At 36.7% G+C, this 21,975-nt stretch overlaps 2 protein-coding genes across 2 annotated transcripts; one reads left to right on the top strand and one right to left on the bottom strand.

Annotated features, from left to right (window-relative positions):
• Positions 1 to 1,621: 1,621 nt before the first annotated feature.
• On the bottom strand, positions 1,622 to 1,888 carry LOC133049950 (keratin-associated protein 21-1-like). The gene has a single exon (XM_061134032.1). The coding sequence runs from the start codon at positions 1,886 to 1,888 to the stop codon at positions 1,622 to 1,624; it is 267 nt and encodes an 88-aa protein (XP_060990015.1).
• A 7,998-nt stretch (positions 1,889 to 9,886) lies between these two features.
• Positions 9,887 to 10,159, top strand: LOC133049949 (keratin-associated protein 21-1-like). Its single transcript, XM_061134031.1, has one exon. It carries the CDS (start codon positions 9,887 to 9,889, stop codon positions 10,157 to 10,159), a length of 273 nt encoding a protein of 90 aa, XP_060990014.1.
• Positions 10,160 to 21,975: the final 11,816 nt, after the last annotated feature.

Raw genomic sequence — 21,975 nt, 5'->3', positions numbered from 1 at the left:
CGCTTACTCCTTGGAAGGAAAGTTATGACCAACCTAGATAGTATATTAAAAAGCAGAGACATTACTTTGCCACCAAAGATCCGTCTGGTCAAGGCTATGGTTTCTCCAGTGGTCATGTATGGATGTAAGAGTTGGACTGTGAAGAAAGCTGAGAGCTGAAAACTTCATGCTTTTGAACTGTGGTGTTGAGAAGACTCTTGAGAGTCCCTTGGACTGCAAGGAGATCCAACCAGTTCATCCTAAAGGAGATCAGTCCTGGTGTTCATTGGAAGGACTGATGCTGAAGCTGAAACTCCAATACTTTGGCCACCTCATGAAAAGAGTTGACTCATTGGAAAAGACCCTGATGCTGGGAGTGACTAGGGGCAGGAGGAGAAGGGGATGACAGAGGATGAGATGGTTGGATGGTATCACCTACTCGATGGGCATGAGTTTGATTAAACTCCAGGAGTTTGTGGTGGACAGGGAGTCCTGGCGTGCTGCGATTCATGGGGTCACAAAGAGTTGGAAACGACTGAGCAACTGAACTGAACTGAACTACAAGTTAGTTTGTGAAGACTCTTTACTGGATGTGTAAGCTATCTCATACAAGCTTCAGTTCAGTTCAGTTCAGTCGCTCAGTGATAATTGAAATTATCTTAATTATTTTTTATTTTTATATTCTTCACCTACTAGAATGTAAACACTAGAATGTAAACTGTGAGAGTAGGAAATGTTTCTATAATTTTTACTTTGTCTTCAGTGTCTAAGATGAGACCCTTTCAAAACTACTCAAAATTATTTATCAACTAAGTGATTGAAATCAATTTCAACATCAATATATACAAACAAATACATTTGCATTTCCATTAAAAGCAGATGGTATGATAGAATGTTTTGACTTTACATGCATTCTTTAGTCCTTTAGTCTCATGTGCTTGACACCTATCTCTGCTTCTTTTTCTCATATATGCTGGAAAATTTTCCTTCCTTTCCATTATTCCTTTAAGTACTCAAGCCACCTCTTCTCTATTTTGGAATTTGCTTTAACTTCCTGAATAAAGTGTCATTCCTCCTCCTCTTTCACCTCCAGCTCCATCCCAGACACAGAGAGATTTGAAAAGCACAGTCCTGAAATAGTGAGATTTCTGCTTATATATGTGAGTGCCTAAGTATGTGAAAAACAAGAAATAGGTGGGAAAGACATTATTTCTGATGCAGGTATAAAAAGAAATGCTTATACCAAGAAGGACTTCAAAGTTCAACTTCACATTTGCTCAGTATTCAGCAGAGGCCATAATACCTCAAAACAAAAATGATACAAATACACAGAGATTTGTTAGAAACAATGAACCATTTTTATTGATAACAAGGGATTTCCCCAATAGTAGGGTACTAGGATCATTACTACAGAGAGTCCGAGATTAAGGGAGTAAAGATTAACATTTGGAAAAAAGACAGATGATACCACCATGGAGCTTCAGGCCTCAAAGTTGCCAATCTAGAAATGGGTAGTCGAAGGTTCAAGGTCTGTCTTGCAGGTAATTTTTTGCATATAGAAATCATGACTTTTCAATCCTTGAATCAGCATTATCTTAGATGTGTGGTTTCAGACATAAATGATGTTTTAGCTGGTAATGTTCTAGCAGCAAGAAGAATAACATCTCCTGTAGCAGATTGGCCCATAGCTGTGGTAGCCAGAGCCATATCCACAGCCATATCCGGTTCCATAACCACAGCCATAATAGGGGTTAAATCCACAGCCATATCCTGAACCATAGCCACAGCCAGTCCCATATCCACAGCCATATCTGGTTCCATATCCACAGCCATAATAGGGGCTGAATCCACAGCTATATCTGTTTCCACAGCCATAGCCACAGGAGTTGCCGTAGTAGTTACAACACATGTTGTCAAGGGAAGAGGATTCAGGTGGACTGCGAGAGGATGTTTCTGAAGTGTGTGTGTCTTCTCCTTCCCGTGGACCTTTATATACTGTCAGTAATTGGCAGAACATACCATTCATTCCCTGACATAGACAACAAATATGTAAGCAACCATTATGTGCCGGTCACTTTTGACAATTGATAATTTGCCTAAAGTAGCTAGTTATTTTGGGGATATTTAAAGAGCATCGTTTTAATTTGCTCTGCCAGAGAAGTTTTCAGTAGAATCATGTGTCTCTAAACAGATACTCATTTTCAAAATTTCCTATCATTTAATATATATCTTATATTAAAAATGTGAGAAGCAATGTAGAAAAATTTTGCCCCTTTTCTCTCTCTTCTTTCTTAAATCATTTGCCTCTGCCATAAGACTACTCCTACCTCCTTTCTTGAATATTTGCAAGCTCATTTTTAGAAGCCAAAGATGCTGATGATTCTGCAGGGCACAAGAAGCCCCCAACAAGAAAAATTCTTGTCCAAACTGTCAATATTGTTAAGAATAGAAATCTTGTTTTATAGCTACATATTTATAAATGTTTCTCTATCTGTAGATACCTAAATCCAAACATATCCTGTCTTCACACTCTAAACAACACTGGGCCTTTCCATCATCAAACATGTAGTCAAATTTTTTTTGTTATTGACTTTTTTTTGCATATCTTACTTGTATAGATTTTACTTCCATATCACCATTTTCAGAATCAGGTAGGTTCCAAATTTTTACTTTTTTTTTTATATTCAGCTATATTTGATTTTCAATATTGTGTTAGTTTCGAGCGTAGAGCATAATGATTCAGTAGTTTTGAAGATTATACTCCATTAAAATTATTACACCATAATAAATAATTCACCATGCTATATAGTATATCCTTATTGCTCATCTACTTTATAAACAGTAGTTTGCATCTGCTAATCCAGTGGCACTAATTGGTCCCTCCCCTTTGTTATCTCCTTTGGTAACCAAAAGATTGTTTTCTAAATCTTTCTGCCTTGCATATGAATTCATTTTATAATTTTTAGAGTCTTCATATAACTGAGTTAATACAGTATTTGTCTTCCTCTGTCTGACTTATTCCTCTGCCTGAACTTCTTTCACTAAGCATAATATTCTCTAGATCCATCCATTTCCCTGCAAATGGTAGTATCTCATTTTTATGTCTGAGTAATATTCCACTGTGTGTATACATATATTGTATCTTCTTAATTGATTCATATGTAGAGGGAAGTTTGAGTTGTTTCCCCATGTGAGATATTGTAACAGTATTGCTATGAACTCTGGAGCATATGTATCTTTTCAAATTAGTGTTTTCACTTTTTTTGAATACATACCCAGGGGTAGAATTGCTGGATCATATTTTAGGTTTCTATGGAACCACAATACTGATTTCCATAGTGGTTACACCAATAATTTACATTCCCCAAGAGTGTTCAAGTGGTTCCTTTTCCCATATTCTCTAAAACTTTTGATATCTATTGATTGTTTTGGTGATGGCTGGAGAAGGCAATGGCAACCCACTCCAGTACTCTTGCCTGTAAAATCCCATGGACAGAGGAGCCTGGTAGGCTGCAGTCCACAGGGTCATGAAGAGTCGGACACGACTGAGTGACTTCACTTTCACTTTTCACTTTCATGCATTGGAGAAAGAAATGGCAACCCACTCCAGTGTTCTTGCCTGGAGAATCCCAGGACCGGTGGAGCCTGGTGGGCTGCCGTCTATGGGGTCGCACAGAGTCAGACACGACTGAAGTAACTTAGCAGCAGCAGCAGCAGCATTCTGACAGATGTAAGTTGATATTGCATTATTGTTTTAATTTGCATTTTTCTGATAATTGGTAATATTGAGGATCTTTTCTTGTCCTGTTAGACATCTGTGTGTCTTCTTTGGAAAATAGCTATTCAGGTCTTCTGCCCATTTTTTGATTGGATCTTTCAACTTTTTTATTTTGAGCTGTTTATACAATTTGGATATTAACATCTTGTCAGTAACATCATTTGCAAATATTTTCTCCCATTCTGCAGAGAATGGGTACCTTATCAACTGCTTCTTTTGCTATGCAAAAGCTTCTAAGTGTAATTGTGTCCCATGTGTTTACTTTTGCTTTCATTGATTTTGCCTTAGGAGACAGATCAGAAAAAAAAAAGTGATAAAATTTATGTCAAAGAAGGTTCTGTTCATGTTTTCTAACAGCTTTTATTTTCAGGTCTTACATTCACATCTTTAACCCATTTTGAGTTTACTTTTTGTATGGGATGAGGGGATGTTCCAATCTCAATGATTTACATGTGGCTGTTCAGTTTTCCCAGCATCACTTGTTCAAGAGATTCTTCTCACCACAGTATACACTTGCTTCTTTTGTCATAAATTAATGGGTCACTGGTGTGGAGGTTTATTTCTGACTCTGTCTTCTGCTCCGTTGATCTATGTGTCTTTTTATGCCAATTGGGAGAGTTATATCTCCAGCATCATCATTTTTTTCTGAAGAGTGCTTTGCCAATTAGTGGCCTTTTGTTGTTCTAGTTTTAAGATTATTTTTCTATGAATTTTAGAACTATTTAAGGATTATTCTAGTTCTGTAAATTTTAGGATTTTTTTGATCTAGTTCTGTGAAAAATATCATGGGTATTTTGATAAAAATTGCATTATATCTATACATTTCTTTGGATATTATGACAATTTTAATAATATTAACTTTTCCAATACAAAGGAATGGGATATCTTTCCATTTTTGCATATAATTTTCAATTTTCTTTATCAAAGTTTTATGGTTTCCAGAATATAGTTCTTTTGCTTCCTTAAGTTGATTCCTAGGTATCATTTGTAGAACCAATTGAATAGGAATTTTTTTTACTTTCTCTTCCTAATATTTCATAGTTAGTATATAGAGACATAACAGATTTCTCTATACTAATCTTGTAACATACAATCTACTGAATTAACTTATTAGTTCTAATAGGTTTTCAGTGGACATTTTAGAGTTCTCTATACAAAGTACATCATCTGCAAATAGTGATAGTGTTACCTCTTTCTTTCCAATACATTTTATTTCTTCTTGTATGCTGCAGCTAGAATGTCCAATTCTACCTTAAATAGAAGTGGTGAGAGTGAGCATCCTTGTCTTATTCCTGAATTTAGTAGGAAAGATTTCACCTTTTCAACAATGAGTATTATGTTGGCTATGGATTTCATAAACAGTCTTTATTATATTTAGATATATTTCCCTTAAACCACTTTGATGAGAGTTTTTAGCTTGAATGGATGCTGATTTTTTTAACTATTTTTATGCATTTATTGAAGTGACCATGTATTTTTTGTCTTTCTTTTTGCTAACATAGGTGTATCACATTGATTGATTTGCATATGTTAAACTGTCTTTGTGACTCTGGATTAAATCCAACTTGATCAAGGTAAATGACACTTCTTTGTATTTTTTAATTTGATTTGCTAACATTTTGTTGAGGTTCTTTTTTTTTTTTTTTTTTTTTTTCTTTTTTGGTAGTGTCTTTCTCTAGTTTGGTAGCAAGGTAATGGTGGTCTAGTATTGGAATAAATTAGGGAATTTTCCCTCATCTTCAATTAGTTGCAGTAATTTGAGAAGGATAAATATAAGTTCTTTTCTATATGTTTGGTAGAATTTCCCTTTTCTGGAAATTTTTTGAATTTCTTCTTTAATTTCACTTCTAGTGATCAGTCTGTTGGAATTATCTGTTTCTTCTTAACTCAGTCATGGTATGCTCTGTATTTCTAGAAATTTGTGTTTCTTCCAGGTTATCCAATTTGTTAGTATATAACTGTTCACAGTATTCTCTTATGATTTTTCGTATGTCTCTGGCATCTCCTAGTCCTAGGGATTATAAGGTAGAAAAAAAATATACCATAAGGAGGAAATCTATGAAGTGAAGTGAAGTGAAAATTATTCAGTCGTGTCTGACTGTTTGTGACCCCTTAGACTGTAGCCTGCCAGGCTCCTCTGTCCATGGAATTCTCCAGGCAAGAATACTGAAGTGCATAGCCATTCCATTCTCCAGGGGATCTTTCCAACCCAGCGATCAAACCCAGGTCTTTTATGTCTCCTGAATTGCATGCAGATTCTTTGTCTTCTGAGCCACCAGGGAAGTCCATACATAGTCCCAACTATGGGAATCTTTAGAACATATTTCACATGGGTATTTAAAACGTACCGTTTAATAAGCCTTTGATCTTGACTTAAATGTCTTACTGCAAGATGATACTTAATTCAAGTTATCAAAATAGGCATACTCCTAGAAACAAAATATTTTTCTACTATGGAGTAATCTTTTTACTCCTGTGGAGTTTCAAAAGTATTGATATCAAATTTTTGCATAAACTTGTTCCCAAGACATATGCTTTAAAAACATAAAGTTATTGTTTAATTGCTGAACATGAAAATATGCATGATTCCATGCCCATTATGTTGACATAATGTTGACACTGTATTTTGGGTAATAAATTACTACACAAAATGGCTCAGTCAGAGTGCAAAACAGCAAATAGGAAGATAATTTATATTCTGAGGGGTTTTGCTTCCTCATCATAAAAGTGTTTTTAATTAGGGCATACATGTGTGTATACCATAGAATGGCTTCTTTCATGTTATAAAGCTATTACACTAAATTCAGATTAAATCAGGGCTACAGTACAAACAATATGGGTATTTTAAAGCTATTATTAGACAAGAATTTAAAACTGTGGAATAAGAAAAATGAGATTTTACACATTTAAGTTTTATTGGCATATAGTTGATTTACAATGTTGTGGTAGTTTCTGCTACACAGCAAAGTGAATCAGCTATATGTATACCTGTATCCACTCCTTTGTTAGATTCTGTTCCTGTATAGCTCATTACAGAACATTGGGTAGAGTTCCCTGTGCCATACAGGAGATTTTCATTCATTATCTATTTTATATATAGTAGTGTGAATATGTCATTCTCAACCTCCCAGCTTATCCCCCTCTGTTCTCCCTTCTCCCCCCCACCACTTGGCAACCATGTTTGTTTTCTACTTCTGTGACTCAATTTCTGTTTTATAAATAGGTTCATTTGTACCATTATTTTTAGATTCCACATAAATCTAAAGAAAGCAGTATCATATATTTGTCTTTCTCTGTCTGACTTACTTCACTCAGTATAAGAATTTCTAGGTCCACCTTGTCACTGCAAAAGAAAACACAACAAAATTATTTAAAATTAAAATTTGTGTTTGGATTCTGAAAAGTGCATACTTAAATAACATGGATTAAATGATAATCACAAAAATAAATATATATAGCCAAGAGGGGGAAAAAAAAAAGGAAAGTGAGATAAAGGGAATAGCATTTATTGAGTAAAATTCCTGACCAGAACACTAAATAGGTATAAAATATAAGGAAAACAACCATGTAAAAATAGTTAGGCCTCATTTTAGAAAGAAGAAATTTGTATTCAGACAGTTTAAGCATATAATCAAATGTCTTGTAGAGTATACGTGGCTCTCCAATGTTTGAATATATGTTTGATTTGATTCACCCATTTTTATGGAAGAATATAGAGTCCACATTATGTATCAGGGACTATCCTCAGAGCTGGTTATTCGAGGATGCACAGAATGGCAGTTGTCTTTACTGTTTTAAACCAGAATCCAGAGATCTGAATGGAAAGGTGTTAGAAATAATGCAATGAAGATAAAAGAGCTTTTCAATAATCCAGGGATACTGTGACCAGAGAGTGTGTGTTGGCTGTGTCATTGAAAAGTAAAGTGTCTGTACCAGAGAATTTGTCAAGTAGAATTTATAGTTTTGCATTTCAAGGCAGACAGAAAAGGTAAGAAACTGAAGGATAAGAAAAATGGAATGGGAATATATGTTCTTTATGTTTACGGTTAGGGATGAAACATAGCAGAGTGTTAAGATTAGACCAGTGACCAATATCAGAAAAATCGGTAGAATGATTTCTCCACTGAAGGAAAAATGTCTGATAATGAAAGTTCTCAAAAATTGAAGTTGGCAGCCTTGTGAAAATCCCTGTTAAAGGCACTCAATTAAGTACTCGATCACTACTCCTTTGTGGTTGAAATTCGAGTATATCCAGTGGAAAGAATGATCTTCTTGACTTTATACTCCCTTCCAACTCGGATTTCATGGCTATTACAGTGAAAAATAATCTAAATTTTGGAGTCTGCCAGATTCTGAAAAAATTGATTTAAATAAAACATAAAAGCTAAGATAAGTGGTGGGAAAAAAAAAAAAAAACCCTACCCCAGCAAAGAAAGCAACATGTTTTCTTTGGACTGAATGGTCATGAAAGTTTGAATGTTTGGTATGAAGTTACGTTTCAGTTAGTGAGGCAAGACCTAAATTTAATAAACTTTGACAAGTTCTTTGACATGTGTCTGTACATAAGAGCCAAGAGGTGCTGGTGGTGGTGGCTTAGTTGCTAGGTCATGTCAGACTCTTTGAACCTCATGGACTGTATAGCCCACCAGGCTCCTCTGTCCTTGGGATTTCCCAGGCAAGAATACTGGAGGGGGTTGCCATTTCCTCCTCCAGGGGTGCTTCCAGAAACACGAATTGAACCCGCATCTCCTGCATTGCAGGCAGAATCTTTCCTGAGCCACCACAGAAGCCCCAGAAGCCAAGAGGAGGATGATCCAGGTCAGACAATAACATGGAGGAAAGGCATCTCACAGGAGCTGATTACTGACCTGAGTTTTGATGTACAAATAGATTTTTTTTAAGCTGAGAAATTTGGTGGCAAGAAAAATATTAATAGCAGAATAAAAGATACTCATTTTCCTCTTTTACATGTCAAAAAGGTAAGTGTGTTATAGAGGATTATTTAGAAGACATATTATATTTCAAAGTATATTAGGAGACATATATTAGGAGACATATTATATATCAAAGTCACAATGAACATTTTTGTAGAAGGTTGAGAACTTCTGATTAATCTACATATGAATAAGGATAAAATTGAGTTTTCTGGTACTTGATGTCATGAGTGTATTAGGACCTGAAGAAGGGCTTTTGCTGTAGGTATCATTAAACTGACCCTATTCACCATCAGCTTATGAACTAAAGGTGTAAGGAACAGTAGTGATAGAAGAAGGAAAGAATGATTGAATGAGGAGAATGGACTGACATCTCATAACACAACATTCTGATAATTCTGTATGTGAAAAACTTAGTTTCTGATTCTTCAGCCAAATAAAGTTGGTTAAACTGTTAAAGTCTCCTCAATGGTGATACTCAGGTAGCTACAAAAGAGAGAGAGAGAAAAAGAGGGCTACCCCACTTGAACAGGACCTTCCATTGCCTGGTGCATGGAAGAAGAAAATATAAGAAAAAACACATACAGCATACTGTCTCCACAACTGTAATTATTCACTCTTCCAGGGAATGGACTTCATTTTGAATTATCAGATACTGATCAGATTCTTAGGATTTGAGGAGAGCTGGACAAGGCAGGGGTAAGGAGTGCAGAAAGGCTAGGAGAGAATGGACAGGAAGTTGCAATGATTCAGGAAAGGAGACAGGAATATTCCTTTTCCTGTGGTCAGAAGCAGGTATTTTGGGAAAATGAGAGAGAAAAGGAGGCAAAATTGTCTGACATTCCCCAACAAGCTTGTCTTATAAGATATGTTAAATGATGGGAGGTTTTGAAAATGACCAGCTTTGGGTCACACGATTCTACTAAGACAGTTTGTCAGCAGAACAAATTAAAGTGAAGCTCTTAAAACAAACCAGGAGTCTCCAAAATAATGAGCTATTTTAAGCAAACATTATTGACTGTCAGTGGCAACGTGACTGGCTCATGATGTTGCTTCCATATTTGTTGTCTATGTCAGGGAATGAATAGTATGCTCTGCCAATTACTGACAGTATATAAAGGTCCATGGGAAGGAGAAGACACACACTTCAGAAACATCCTCTCGCAGTCCACCTGAATCCTCTTCCCTTGGCAACATGTGTTGTAACTACTATGGCAACTCCTGTGGCTATGGCTGTGGAAACAGCTATAGCTGTGGACTCAGCCCCTACTATGGCTGTGGATATGGAGCTAGATATGGCTGTGGATATGGCTCAGGATACGGCTGTGGCTATGGAACAGGATATGGCTGTGGATTTAGCCCCTATTATGGCTGTGGTTATGGAACCAGATATGGCTGTGGATATGGCTCTGGCTCTAGCAGCTACTGGCCAGTTTGCTACAGGAGATATTATTCTTCTTGCTGCTAGAACATCACCATCTTAGCCTAGTTTGCTTCTGAAATGAGGAATCTAAAGATAATACTGCTTCAAGGATCAATAACCCAGGATTTCTACTTGCAAGAAATTACATGCCTGACAGAGGCTTTGACCTCTAAGTACCCATTTTTAGAATGAAGTCCTTGAAGTCTGAGGTTCTATAGTGGTAACATCTGACTCTTCCAAATGTTAGCCTCTACTACCTTAATCTCTGAGTCTCTGTTATGACTGTGTTAATGACCCTAACATTCTATAGCATGGATAACCCCTTATTCTCAATAAAAATGGCTCATTGCTTCTAACAAATGTCTGTGAATTAGTCTTTCTTGAGGTGTTATGGCCTCTTTCGAAGACTGGGCTAACAGGGTGCTTGAACCTTGGGTTCTTTGATATAACTCAATCATTTTTTCTTGTATTTGCACCAAAAATAATACCTTCTCCAACTATTTCTTGTACCTCACATACTCAGGCACTCACATACACAGGCACAAATCTCACAGTATTTCAGAACCGAGCTTTGCAAATCCCACTGTGTCGAGAATGGAGCTGGGGGAGCAAGTGGAGGCGGAATGACACATTCAGGTGGTCATGACAAAGCCCAGGGAGAGGAGAGATGACCTGACTTCCTGACGGAGTAATGGGATAGAAGAGAGACTTCCCAGATGTAACGAGAAATTGGGAGCAGAGTTGGGTGTTAGCACTGAGGAAACCAGATCTGAAAGAGACACGTGCACCCCAATGTTCATCGCAGCACTGTTTATAATAGCCAGGACATGGAAGCAACCTAGATGCCCATCAGCAGATGAATGGATAAGGAAGCTGTGGTACATATACACCATGGAATATTACTCAGCCATTAAAAAGAATTCATTTGAACCAGTCCTAATGAGATGGATGAAGCTGGAGCCCCTTATACAGAGTGAAGTAAGCCAGAAAGATAAAGAACATTACAGCATGCTAACACATATATATGGAATTTAGAACGATGGTAACGATAACCCTATATGCAAAACAGAAAAAGAGACACAGAAATACAGAACAGACTTTTGAACTCTGTGGGAGAATGTGAGGGTGGGATATTTCAAAAGAACAGCATCTGTACTATCTATGGTGAAACAGATCACCAGCCCAGGTGGGATGCATGAGACAAGTGCTCGGGCCTGGTGCACTGGGAAGACCCAGAGGAATCGGGTGGAGAGGGAGGTGGGAGCGGGGATCGGGATGGGGAATACGTGTAAATCCATGGCTGATTCATATCAATGTATGACAAAACCCACTGAAATGTTGTGAAGTGATTGGCCTCCAACTAATAAAAAAAAAATAATAATAAAAATTTTAAAAAAATAAAATAAAATAAACAGAGTTGGGTGTTAGGCACTTGAGAATAAAGAACTAAGGAATGGCTGAGTTAGAATAAAAATATCCTATGGTATCATTTTCTTTTGATGGAATTGCTAATGAATTTTTTAAATTTATCTTTAATTAAAGGATAATTGCTTTGTAATTCTGTGTTGATTTCTGCCATACAGCAAAGCAAATTAGTCATAACTATATGCTTATCCCCTCCCTCTTCAGCCTCCCTCTCACCCACCCCTACCCCATCCGTCTAGGTAGTCACAGAGCTCCAGCTGGGCTCCCTATGCTATATAGCAGCCTCCCAGTAGCTATCTATTTTACACATGATAATGCATATAAGTTAATGCTACTTTCTCAATTAGTCCCATCCTCTCCTTCCCCCACTGTCCACAAGTCCCTTCTCTATGTCTGTGTCACCATTTCTCCCCTGAAAAATAGACTCATCAGTACCATCTTCTAGATTCTATATATATGCATTAATATATATCTGATTTTCTCTTTTGGACTTACTTTACTCTGTGTAACAAACATTAAGTTCATCCACCTCACTACAAATTACACAAATCCATTTCTTTTATGGCTGAGTAATATTCTATTGCATATATGTACCATAAATTCTTTATCCATTCATCTGTGAATGGACATTTAGGTTGCTTCCTTGTCCTGTCTATTATAAACAGTGTTGCAATGAACACTGGAGTACACGTGCATTTTTGAATTGTTATTTTCTCAGGGTATAAGTCCAGTACTGAAATTGCTGGGTCATTTGGTAGTTTTATTCCCAGTTTTAAAAGGAATCTTAATATTGTTCTCCATGTGAAGTGCTGGGCTGGATTAAGCACAAGCTGGAATCAAGATTGCTGGGAGAAATATCAATAACCTCAGAAATGCAGATGACACCACCCTTATGGAAGAAAGTGAAGAACTAAAGAGCCTCCTAATGAAAGTGAAAGAGGAGAGTTAAAAAATTAGCTTAAAACTCAACATTCAGAAAATGAAGATCATGGCATCTGGTCCCATACTTCATGGCAAATAGATGAAGAAACAATGGAAACAGCTAGAGATTTTATTGTGGGGGCACCAAAATCACTACAGATGGTGACTGCAGGCATGAAATTAAAAGACACTTGCTCCTTGGAAGAAAAGCTATGACCAACCTAGACAGCATTACTTTGCCAACAAAGGTCTATTTAGTCAAAGCTGTGGTTTTTCCAGTAGTCATGTATGGATGTGAGAGTCAGACTATAAAGAAATCTGAATGCTGAAGAATTGATGCTTTAGACCGGTGGTGTTGGAGAAGACTCTGGAGAGTCCTTTGGACTGCAGGGAGATCAGACCAGTCCATCCTAAAGGAGATCAATCCTGAATATTCATTGGAAGGACTGATGCTGAAGTTGAAACTCTGCTATTTTGGCCACCTGATGCAAAGAACTGACTCATTTGAAAAGACTCTGATGCTAGGAAAGATTGAAGGCAGGAGGAGAAGGGGACAACAGAGGCTGAGAAGGTTGGATGGCATCACCGATTCAATGCACATGAGTTTAAGCAAGCTCTGGGAGTTGGTGATGGACAGGGAGGCCTGGCGTGCTGCAGTCCATGGAATTGCAAAGAGTCAGGCATGACTGAGTGACTGGACTGAACAGATAATGACAGTATTGAATATTTTGCATATATTGACCTTTAGGAGATTGGTTTCAGCCATTTAATTGACAAATAGCTATGTGTAGCTTTGAGAGGGTCTTATCTTAGTGAAGACAAAGTGGAAAAATTATAGACAACCTTACTGCTCTCACAGGTTTTATAATCTAGCACTTGAAGCTAAAAAAATGATCAGTAAAAATATTAAGATGATTTCAGACTGACAATTGGGGTAGGGAACTAAAACTGCTGAATAGAAAAAGAGTAAGGATTGAAGTATTACAGAGACAGTTGAGGGAGGCATTTTGAACTTGTGAAAAATGAGCTGATATCAATTGCAAAAGAAGATTTAAAAGGACAGTAGCAAGTGTAAAAAAGGAAGAGAAATGCTCTAAGTTTTGGAAGAATATGATTAGACACATATGAGATAATTTCTATATCCAGGAAGAGTATTTACATTTTAACTTTTAACATACCTTAAAAACATGAAATGTGTGACTCCAGTAAAGAACACTTGAGACACACAGCTTTGGAAAAATTAGAAAATGATGACAATCTATCCAAATACCTTATACTGACACAGCAATGTTTGACTTAATCTATCCCTTTTTATTGGAGAAATATTGATTGAGTGCATATTATGTGCCAGATACTCTTCTCAGAGCAGGATATTCAGTGATACAAAGAATATATATTTTTGTTGTTCTTATGGATCAATATCCAGAGGTTTGAAAGGAAATGTGTTAGAAGTAATGCAATAAATAGAAGACTTTTCAATAATCCTGGGGGATTGTGATGATAAAGTATCTGCTGGCAGCAGTATTGCAAAGTATCTATACTAGAGAATTTATGAAGTAGAATTCATAGTTTTGAACGTCAAGGAAGACAGAAAAGGAAAGAAACTATAGAATGGTAAAAATTGGAATGGAAATATATTTTCTTTATGCCTATTCTTAGGGATTAAACATAGTAGAATCATCAGATTAGAGCAGTGACCAATAACAGGAAAAAATAGGTAGAATGATTTCTTAACTGAAATAAAACTGTCTAATAATTAATGTTCTCAGAAAATGAAATCAGCAGCTTGGTGAAAATTCCTGTTGAAGTCATTCCAGTCTATAAAATACTGGATTATGACTAATTTTTTGTTGTTAAAATGGGAGTGTCCAGCATAAAGAATCACCTTTCAGATTTTTTACTCCATTCAATTTGGATTTCATAGTGTTCACCATAAAAAATCAGTTGAAGTTTGATAAGAAATGAAATAGGAAAAAAATACAATATCACAGATATACAAAAAATCATAAGAGAATGCTGTGAACAATTATAAACTAACAAATTGGATAACCTAGAAGAAATGCAAATTTCTAGAAACACAGAGAATACCATGACTAAGTTAAGAAGAAACAGATAATTTGAACAGACTGATCACTAGAAGTGAAATTAAAGCAGCAATTCAAAAAATTTCCAGCAAAGGGGAATTGTACCAAACATATAGAAAAGAACTTATACTTATCCTTCACAAGTTATTCCAACTAATTGAGATGAGGGAACATTACCTAATTTATTCCAATACTAGACCACTATTACCTTGTTACCAAAACTAGAGAAAGACACTACCAAAAAAGAAAAAAAAAAAATCTCAACAAAATATTAGCAAACTAAATTAAAAAATACAAAGAAGTGTCATTCACAGTGATCAAGTTGGATTTAATCCAGGGTCACAAAGACAGTTTAACATATGCAAATCAATCAATGTGATACACCCATGTTAACAAAAAGAAAGACAAAAAATACATCGTCACTTCAATAAATGAGTAAAAATAGTTTAAAAAAATCAGCATCCATTCATGGTAAAAACTCTCATCAAAGTGGTTTTAGGGGGAAAATATCTGAATATAACAAAGACTGTTTATGACAAATCCATAGCCAACATAATACTTATTGGTGAAAAGATGAAACCTTTCCTACTAAATTCAGGAATAAGACAAGGATGCTCACTCTCACCACTTTTATTTAAAGTAGAATTGGACATTTTAGCTGCAGCAAACAAGAAGAAATACAACATATTGGAAAGAAAGAGGTAAACGCTATCACTACTTGCAGATGATGTACTTTGTATAGAGAACTCTAAAGTCTTCACTGAAAACCTATTAGAACTAATAAGTTAATTCAGTAGATTGTATGTTACAAGATTAGTATAGAGAAACCTGTTGTGTTTCTATACACTAATTATGAAATATTAGGAAGAGAAAATTTTTAAAAATCCATTTAATTGGTTCTACAAATAAGTCAGACACAGGAAGACAAATACTGTATTACTTCACTTATATGAAAACTCTAAAAATTGTGAAATGAAAGCACATGTAAGACAGAAGAGACCCAAAGATATAGAAAACAATCTTTTTGGTTACCAGAGGGGAGAGTGAAGGGGAGGGACCAATTAGTGCCACTGGATTAGCAGATGCAAACTACAGTTTATAAAGCAGATGAGCAATAAAGATATATTATATAGCATGGTGAATTATTTATTATGTTGTAATAATATTTAATGGAAGATAATCTTCAAAAACATTGAATGATTATGCTCTACACCCAAAACTAACACAATATTGTAAATCAACTACAGCTGAATAAAAAACAGAAAACTTCGAAATTTGGAGCCTTCCTGATTCTGAAAATGGTGAATGAAAGTAAAATCTATACAAGTAAGATATGCAAAACAAAACTCCACAAACAAAAAAATTTTGTCAACGTGTTTGACGATGGAAAGGTCCAGTGTTTATTTAGAGTGAGAAGACTGGATATGTTCGGATTTAGGAATCTACAGATAGAGAAACATTTACAAATATGTAGCTATAAACCAAGATTTCTTTTCTTAATACTACTGACAGTTTGGACAAGATTTTTTTCTTGTTGGGGGCTTCTTGTGCCCTGCAGTTTCATCAGCATCTTAGGGCCAGTCTGCTACAGATGTTATTCTTCTTGCTGCTAGAACATCACCACCTAAAACATCATTTATGTCTGAAACCACACATCTAAGATAATGCTGATTCAAGGATTGTTCAGTCATGATATATATATGCAAGAAATTACGTGCAAGACAGAGCTTGAACCTTCAACTACACGTTTTTAGATTGGCATCTTTGAGGCCTGAATTTCCATGGAGGTTTCATCTGTCTTTTTTCCAAATGTTAACCTTTATCTCCCTTAATCTCTGACTCTCTGTTGTAAAGAACCCAATGTCCTACTGTTGGGGAAATCCCTTGTTATCAATAAAAATGGTTCATTGTTTCTAACAAATCTCTGTGTATTTGCTTGTGCATAATTTTTGTTTTGAGGTGTTATGGCCTCTGTTGAAAACTGAGCAAATGTGAAGCTAAACTTTGACGTCCTTCTTGATATAAGCTTTTCTTTTATACCTACATCAGAAATAATGCTTTTCCCACCTATTTCTTGGTTTTCACATACTTAGGCACTCACATATATAAGCACAAATCTCACTGTTTCAGGACTGTGCTTTTCAAATCTCTCTGTGTCTGGGATGGAGCTGGAGGTGAAAGAGGAGGAGGAATGATACTTTATTGAGGAAGTTAAAGCAAATTCCAAAATAGAGAAGAGGTGGCTTGAGTACTTAAAAGAATAATGGAAAGGAAGGGAAATTTTCCAGCATATATGAAAATAAGAAGAAGAGATAGGTGTCAAGCACATGAGACTAAAGAACTGAAGAATGCATGTGAAAGTCAAAACATTCTATCATATCATCTGCTTTTGATGGAAATGCAAATGTATTTGTTTGTATATATTGATGTTGAAATTGATTTCAATCACTTAGTTGATAAATAATTTTGAGTAGTTTTGAAAGGGTCTCATCTTAGACACTGAAGACAAAGCAGAAAAATTGTAGAAACATTTCCTATTCTCACAGTGTTTACATTCTAGTAGGTGAAGAATAAAAAATTTTTAAAAATTAATATAATTTCTTTTTTTTTATTGTAGTGGTTTTTGCCATACATTGACATGAATCAGCCATGGGTTTACATGTGTTCCCTATCCTGATCCCCCCTCCCAATTTCAAACTGACAGTTGGGATGTGGGAATAAAACAGTTTACTTGGAAAGAGAGTAAAGATTGAAGCATTAATAAGATATTTCAGAGAGGTATTTTGACCTTGTGATATCTCATGCCAATTGTAAAGAAAGATTCAAAAGGATAGTAGCAAATGTAAAGGGGGAAAAGAAATCCACGAAGTTTTGGAAGAATATGATTTAGTAAGCATGTATGAGATAGCTTACACATCCATTAAAGAGTCTTGACAAACTAACTCTTAACATACCTTCAAAATCTGAAACGTGGTGACTCCCTTAGTCAAAGAGGGCTTCCTTGGTGACTCAGACAGGAAGGAATCTGCCTGGAGCACAGACCTGGGGTCAGTCCTTGGGTTGGGAAGATCCCCTGCAGAAGGCAATGACTATCCAACCCAATATCCTGCCTGAAGTATTCCATGGATAGAGGAGCCAGTAGGCTACAGTCCATGGGGTTGCAAAGAGCTGGACACAACTGGGCAACTAACACATTCATACTTTCGCTAGTTAAAGAACACAAGACATTCAGCTCAGTGAAATGACAAAAGGGTGATAATCAGTCCAAATATCAATTAGTTTACAAATTAGACACAAATATTTGAATACAATTTGACTTAATCTATCAATTTTTATTAGAGAAATATTAATTGAGCCCAACTTATATGCAAGGTATTATAATCAGAGCTGGTTATTCCATGATGCACAAAATGAGGGGGTTCTGCAATCATCATTAGGTATGGGGAGGCTTGAATGAAAAGGTTTAGAAATAATGCAATAAAGATGGACGACTTTTCAGTAAATCATGGGAATTGTGGCCAGAAATTCTGCTTTGGCAGTGGTATTGAAAAGCAAAGTGTGTATTGTAGAGAACTTGTGAAGCATACCTTATAATTTCAAATCACAAGGAGGATAGGAAAGGTAAGAAAACTGCAGCATAATGACAATTGGAATGAGGACATATTTTCTTTATGCCTATCATTTGTGATTAAACATAGCAGAGTCATAAGATTATACCAGTGATCAATAGAAGAAAAAAAAAAGGTTGAATGATTTCTCAACTGAAAGAAAAATGCCTAATATTGAAAATTCTCAGAAAATGAAATCAGAAGCTTGATGAAAATTCCTTCTAAAGGCATTCAATAAAGTACTGGATTACCACTCATTTCACTGTTGTTGAAATTTGGGTGTACAATAGAAGATGTAATGGTTCTTATAGTAAAAAATAACAAGTATTGGAATCTGCTTGACTACGAAAGATAGTGTTACACCTAAGCAAGTGAGATAAACAAAAATAACACCCCCCCCCCCGCACCAAACTTTAAAATGGAACAATTGATAGTGCTAGTCAGTCAATTGGCACTATAAAATCTAATGAGATTTTGAATTTGTAGATCAAAATGGGGAGAACTGATAGATTTGCAATATGCTAATATGTCTAATCCATCTAATCTTTACTTAGATTTTCTTCAGTCTTTCTTAATAATTTTCTGTAGTAATAATTTTTAGTATAGAGGTTTATATATATTTTATAAAATATATTCCTAGGAATTTGGTGGTTTTTAATGATATTACAACTAATATATTTTATTTTGGTAAGTTCCTATGTTGCAAATAAATGAAAATCCAACTGAAAAAAATAAAATAAATAGAACAAGCAAGAGAGTTGCAGAAAAACATCTACTTCTGCTTTATTGACTACACCAAAGCCTTTGACTGTGTGGATCACAATAAACTGTGGAAAATTTTTTAAGACATGGGAATACCAGACCACCTTGCCTGCCACCAGAGAAACCTGTATGCAGGTCAAGAAGCAGCAGTTAGAACTGGGCATGGAACAATGAACTGGTTCCAAATTGGGAAAGGAGTAAGTCAAGGCTGTATACTGTCTCCCTACTTATTTATCTTCTAAGCAGAGTACATCATACAAAATGCCAGGCTGGATGAAGCACAAGCTGGAATCAAGATTAGTGGGAGAAATATAAATAACCTCAGATATGCAGATGACACCACCTTTATGGCATAAAGTAAAGAGGAACTGAAGAGCCTCTTGATGAAAGTGAAAGAGGAGAATGAAAAAGCTGGCTTAAAACTCAACATTCAGAAAACTAAGGTTATGGCATCTGGTCCCATCAGTTCATGGCAAATAGATGGGGAAACAGTGGAAACAGTGAGAGATTTTATTTTCCTGGCTCCAAAATTACTGAATATGGTGATTGCAGCCATGAAATTAAAAGATGTTTGCTCATTGGAAGAAAAGCTATGACCAACCAAGACAACATATTAAAGAGCAGAGACATGACTTTGATGAGAAAGGTCCATCTAGTCAAAGCTGTAGTTTTTCCAGTAGTCATATCTGGATGTGAGAGTTGGACTATAAAGAAAAATAAATGCCAAATAATTGATGCTTTTGAACTGTGATGTTGGAGAAGACTCTTGAGAATCCCTTGGACTGCAAGGAGATCCAACCTGTCCATCCTAAAGGAAATCAGTCCTGAATATTCATTGGGAGGACTGATGCTGAAGATGAAGCTCCAGAACTTTGACTACCTGGTGTGAAGAACTGACTCATTTGAAAAGACCCTGATGCTGGGAAAGACTGAAGGCAGGAAAGAAGAGGACAACAGAGGATGAGGTGGTTGGATGGCCTCACGGACTCAATGGATGTGAGTTTGAGCAAGCTCTGGGAGTTGGTGATGGACAGGGAAGCCTGGCTTGCTGCAGTCCATGAGGTGGCAAAGAATAAGACATGACTGAGCAACTGAACTGAACTGAGCTGAATTGAAACTTTAAAAAGCTACACATTTTTTTTCCTACATGTTTGGCAATAGAAAGTTTAGATGTTTAGCTTAGAGTGAGAAGGAAGAGTAGGTTTGGATTTAGACATCCATAGAGAGAGAAACTTATTTGTAAACACACAGCTACACTGTAATGTTTCTATGCTCAGTACTAGTGATATTCTGGATTATTTTTCTTTTAGCTATTACATGTTGTTCTGTGCCCTGGAGAATTAGTAGCATCCTTTGTTTCTACATACTGTGAACATGGAACAACAGACTGTTTCCAAATAGGAAAGGGGTACCCCAACACTGTATATGGTCATTCTGCTTATTTAACTTCTATGCAGAATACATCATGAGAAATACTGGGCTGGAAGAAGCACAAGCTGGAATCAAGATTGCTGGGAGAAATATCAATAAGCTCAGATATGCAGATGACACCACCTGTATGGCAGAAAGTGAAGAACTAAAGAGCCACTTGATGAAAGTGAAAGAGGAGAGTGAAAAAGTTGGCTTAAAGCTCAACATTCAGAAAACTACGATCACGGCATCCGGTTTCATCATTTCATGGCAAATAGATGGGGAAACAGTGACTAACTATTTTTGGGGGCTCCAAAATCACTGCAGATGGTGAGTGCAGCCATGAAATTAAAAGAAGCTTACTCCTCAAAAGGGCTTCCCTGGTGGCTCAGACGGTAAAGCGTCTGCCTGGAGTGCGGGAGACCTGGGTTCAATCCCTGGGTTGGGAAGATCCTCTGGAGAAGGAAATGGCAACCCGCTCCAGTACTCTTGCCTGGAAAATTCCAAGGACTGAGGAGCCTGGTAGGCCACAGTCCATGGGGTCACAAAGAGTTGGACATGACTGAGCGACGTCACAGGTCACAGGTCACTCCTTGAAAGGAAAGTTATGATCAACCTAGACAGCATATTAAAAAGCAGAGACATTACTTTGTCAACAAAGGTCCATCTAGTCAAGGCTATGGTTTTTCCAGTGGTCATGTATGGATGTGAGAGTTCGACTATAAAGAAAGCTGAGTGTAGGAGAATTGATGCTTTTAAACTGTGGTGTTGGAGAAGACTCTTTAGAGTCCCTTGGACTGCAAGAGATCCAACCAGTCCATCCTAAAGGAGATCAGTCCTGGGTGTTCATTGCAAGGACTGATGCTGAAGCTGAAAGTCCAATACTTTGGCCACTTGATGAGAAGAGCTGACTCATTTGAAAAGATCCTGATGCTGGGAAAGATTGAAGGTGGGAGGAGAAGGGAATGGCAGAGGATGAGACAGTTGGATGGCATCACCGACTCAATGGACATGAATTTGGCCAGGAGTTGGTGATGGACAGGGAGGCCTGGCATGCTGCAGTCCACGGAGTTGCAAAGAGTTGGATAGAATTGAGTGACTGAACGAACTGAACTGAACCGATGTATGTATTTATGTGTGAATCTCTCCTCTATCCATCCAATGGGCCTACTTCTCAGTGAATTCATAATTTTATGTAGGAGTATCATAGTAAGATTTTAAAAAGAAATGATGTAATTTTTTTTTAGCCATGTGTTTTGAACGCTATAAAATATGGAAGGTTATTAGTGTTGTGAGAGTCAGGAAAGAGTTCTGAGAAGATGGGGCACTTGACTTGAGGCTTGAGTAGAAACTGGCCAATCAGATAGGGGATTGGGACAACAAGTCTTTCTGTGCATTTGTTACCACCAGTGGAGGTGTGTAATCATTAATCAGACTTAAAGAGGAACTCTCAGGCTTTCCTTATTCTCTTAAGATTATTTAGAGCACAGCGCATACTACTTCCATAAGCAGGAGTGGGACGGCCTGGCCAGCAGGACTACGTGGCAGTGAGCTCACTAGCAGAAGACTATGAAAACTTGGCTCTGACACTCAACTGCTGTGTGATTTCAAGATAGTGACTTAATCACTCTGAGCCTCAGCTTCTTTCTCC

This window comes from Dama dama, chromosome 31, assembly GCF_033118175.1.
Source record: "Dama dama isolate Ldn47 chromosome 31, ASM3311817v1, whole genome shotgun sequence".
NCBI classification, from domain to species: Eukaryota; Metazoa; Chordata; class Mammalia; order Artiodactyla; family Cervidae; genus Dama; species Dama dama.
This window is presented reverse-complemented; position numbering and strand designations above follow the sequence as displayed.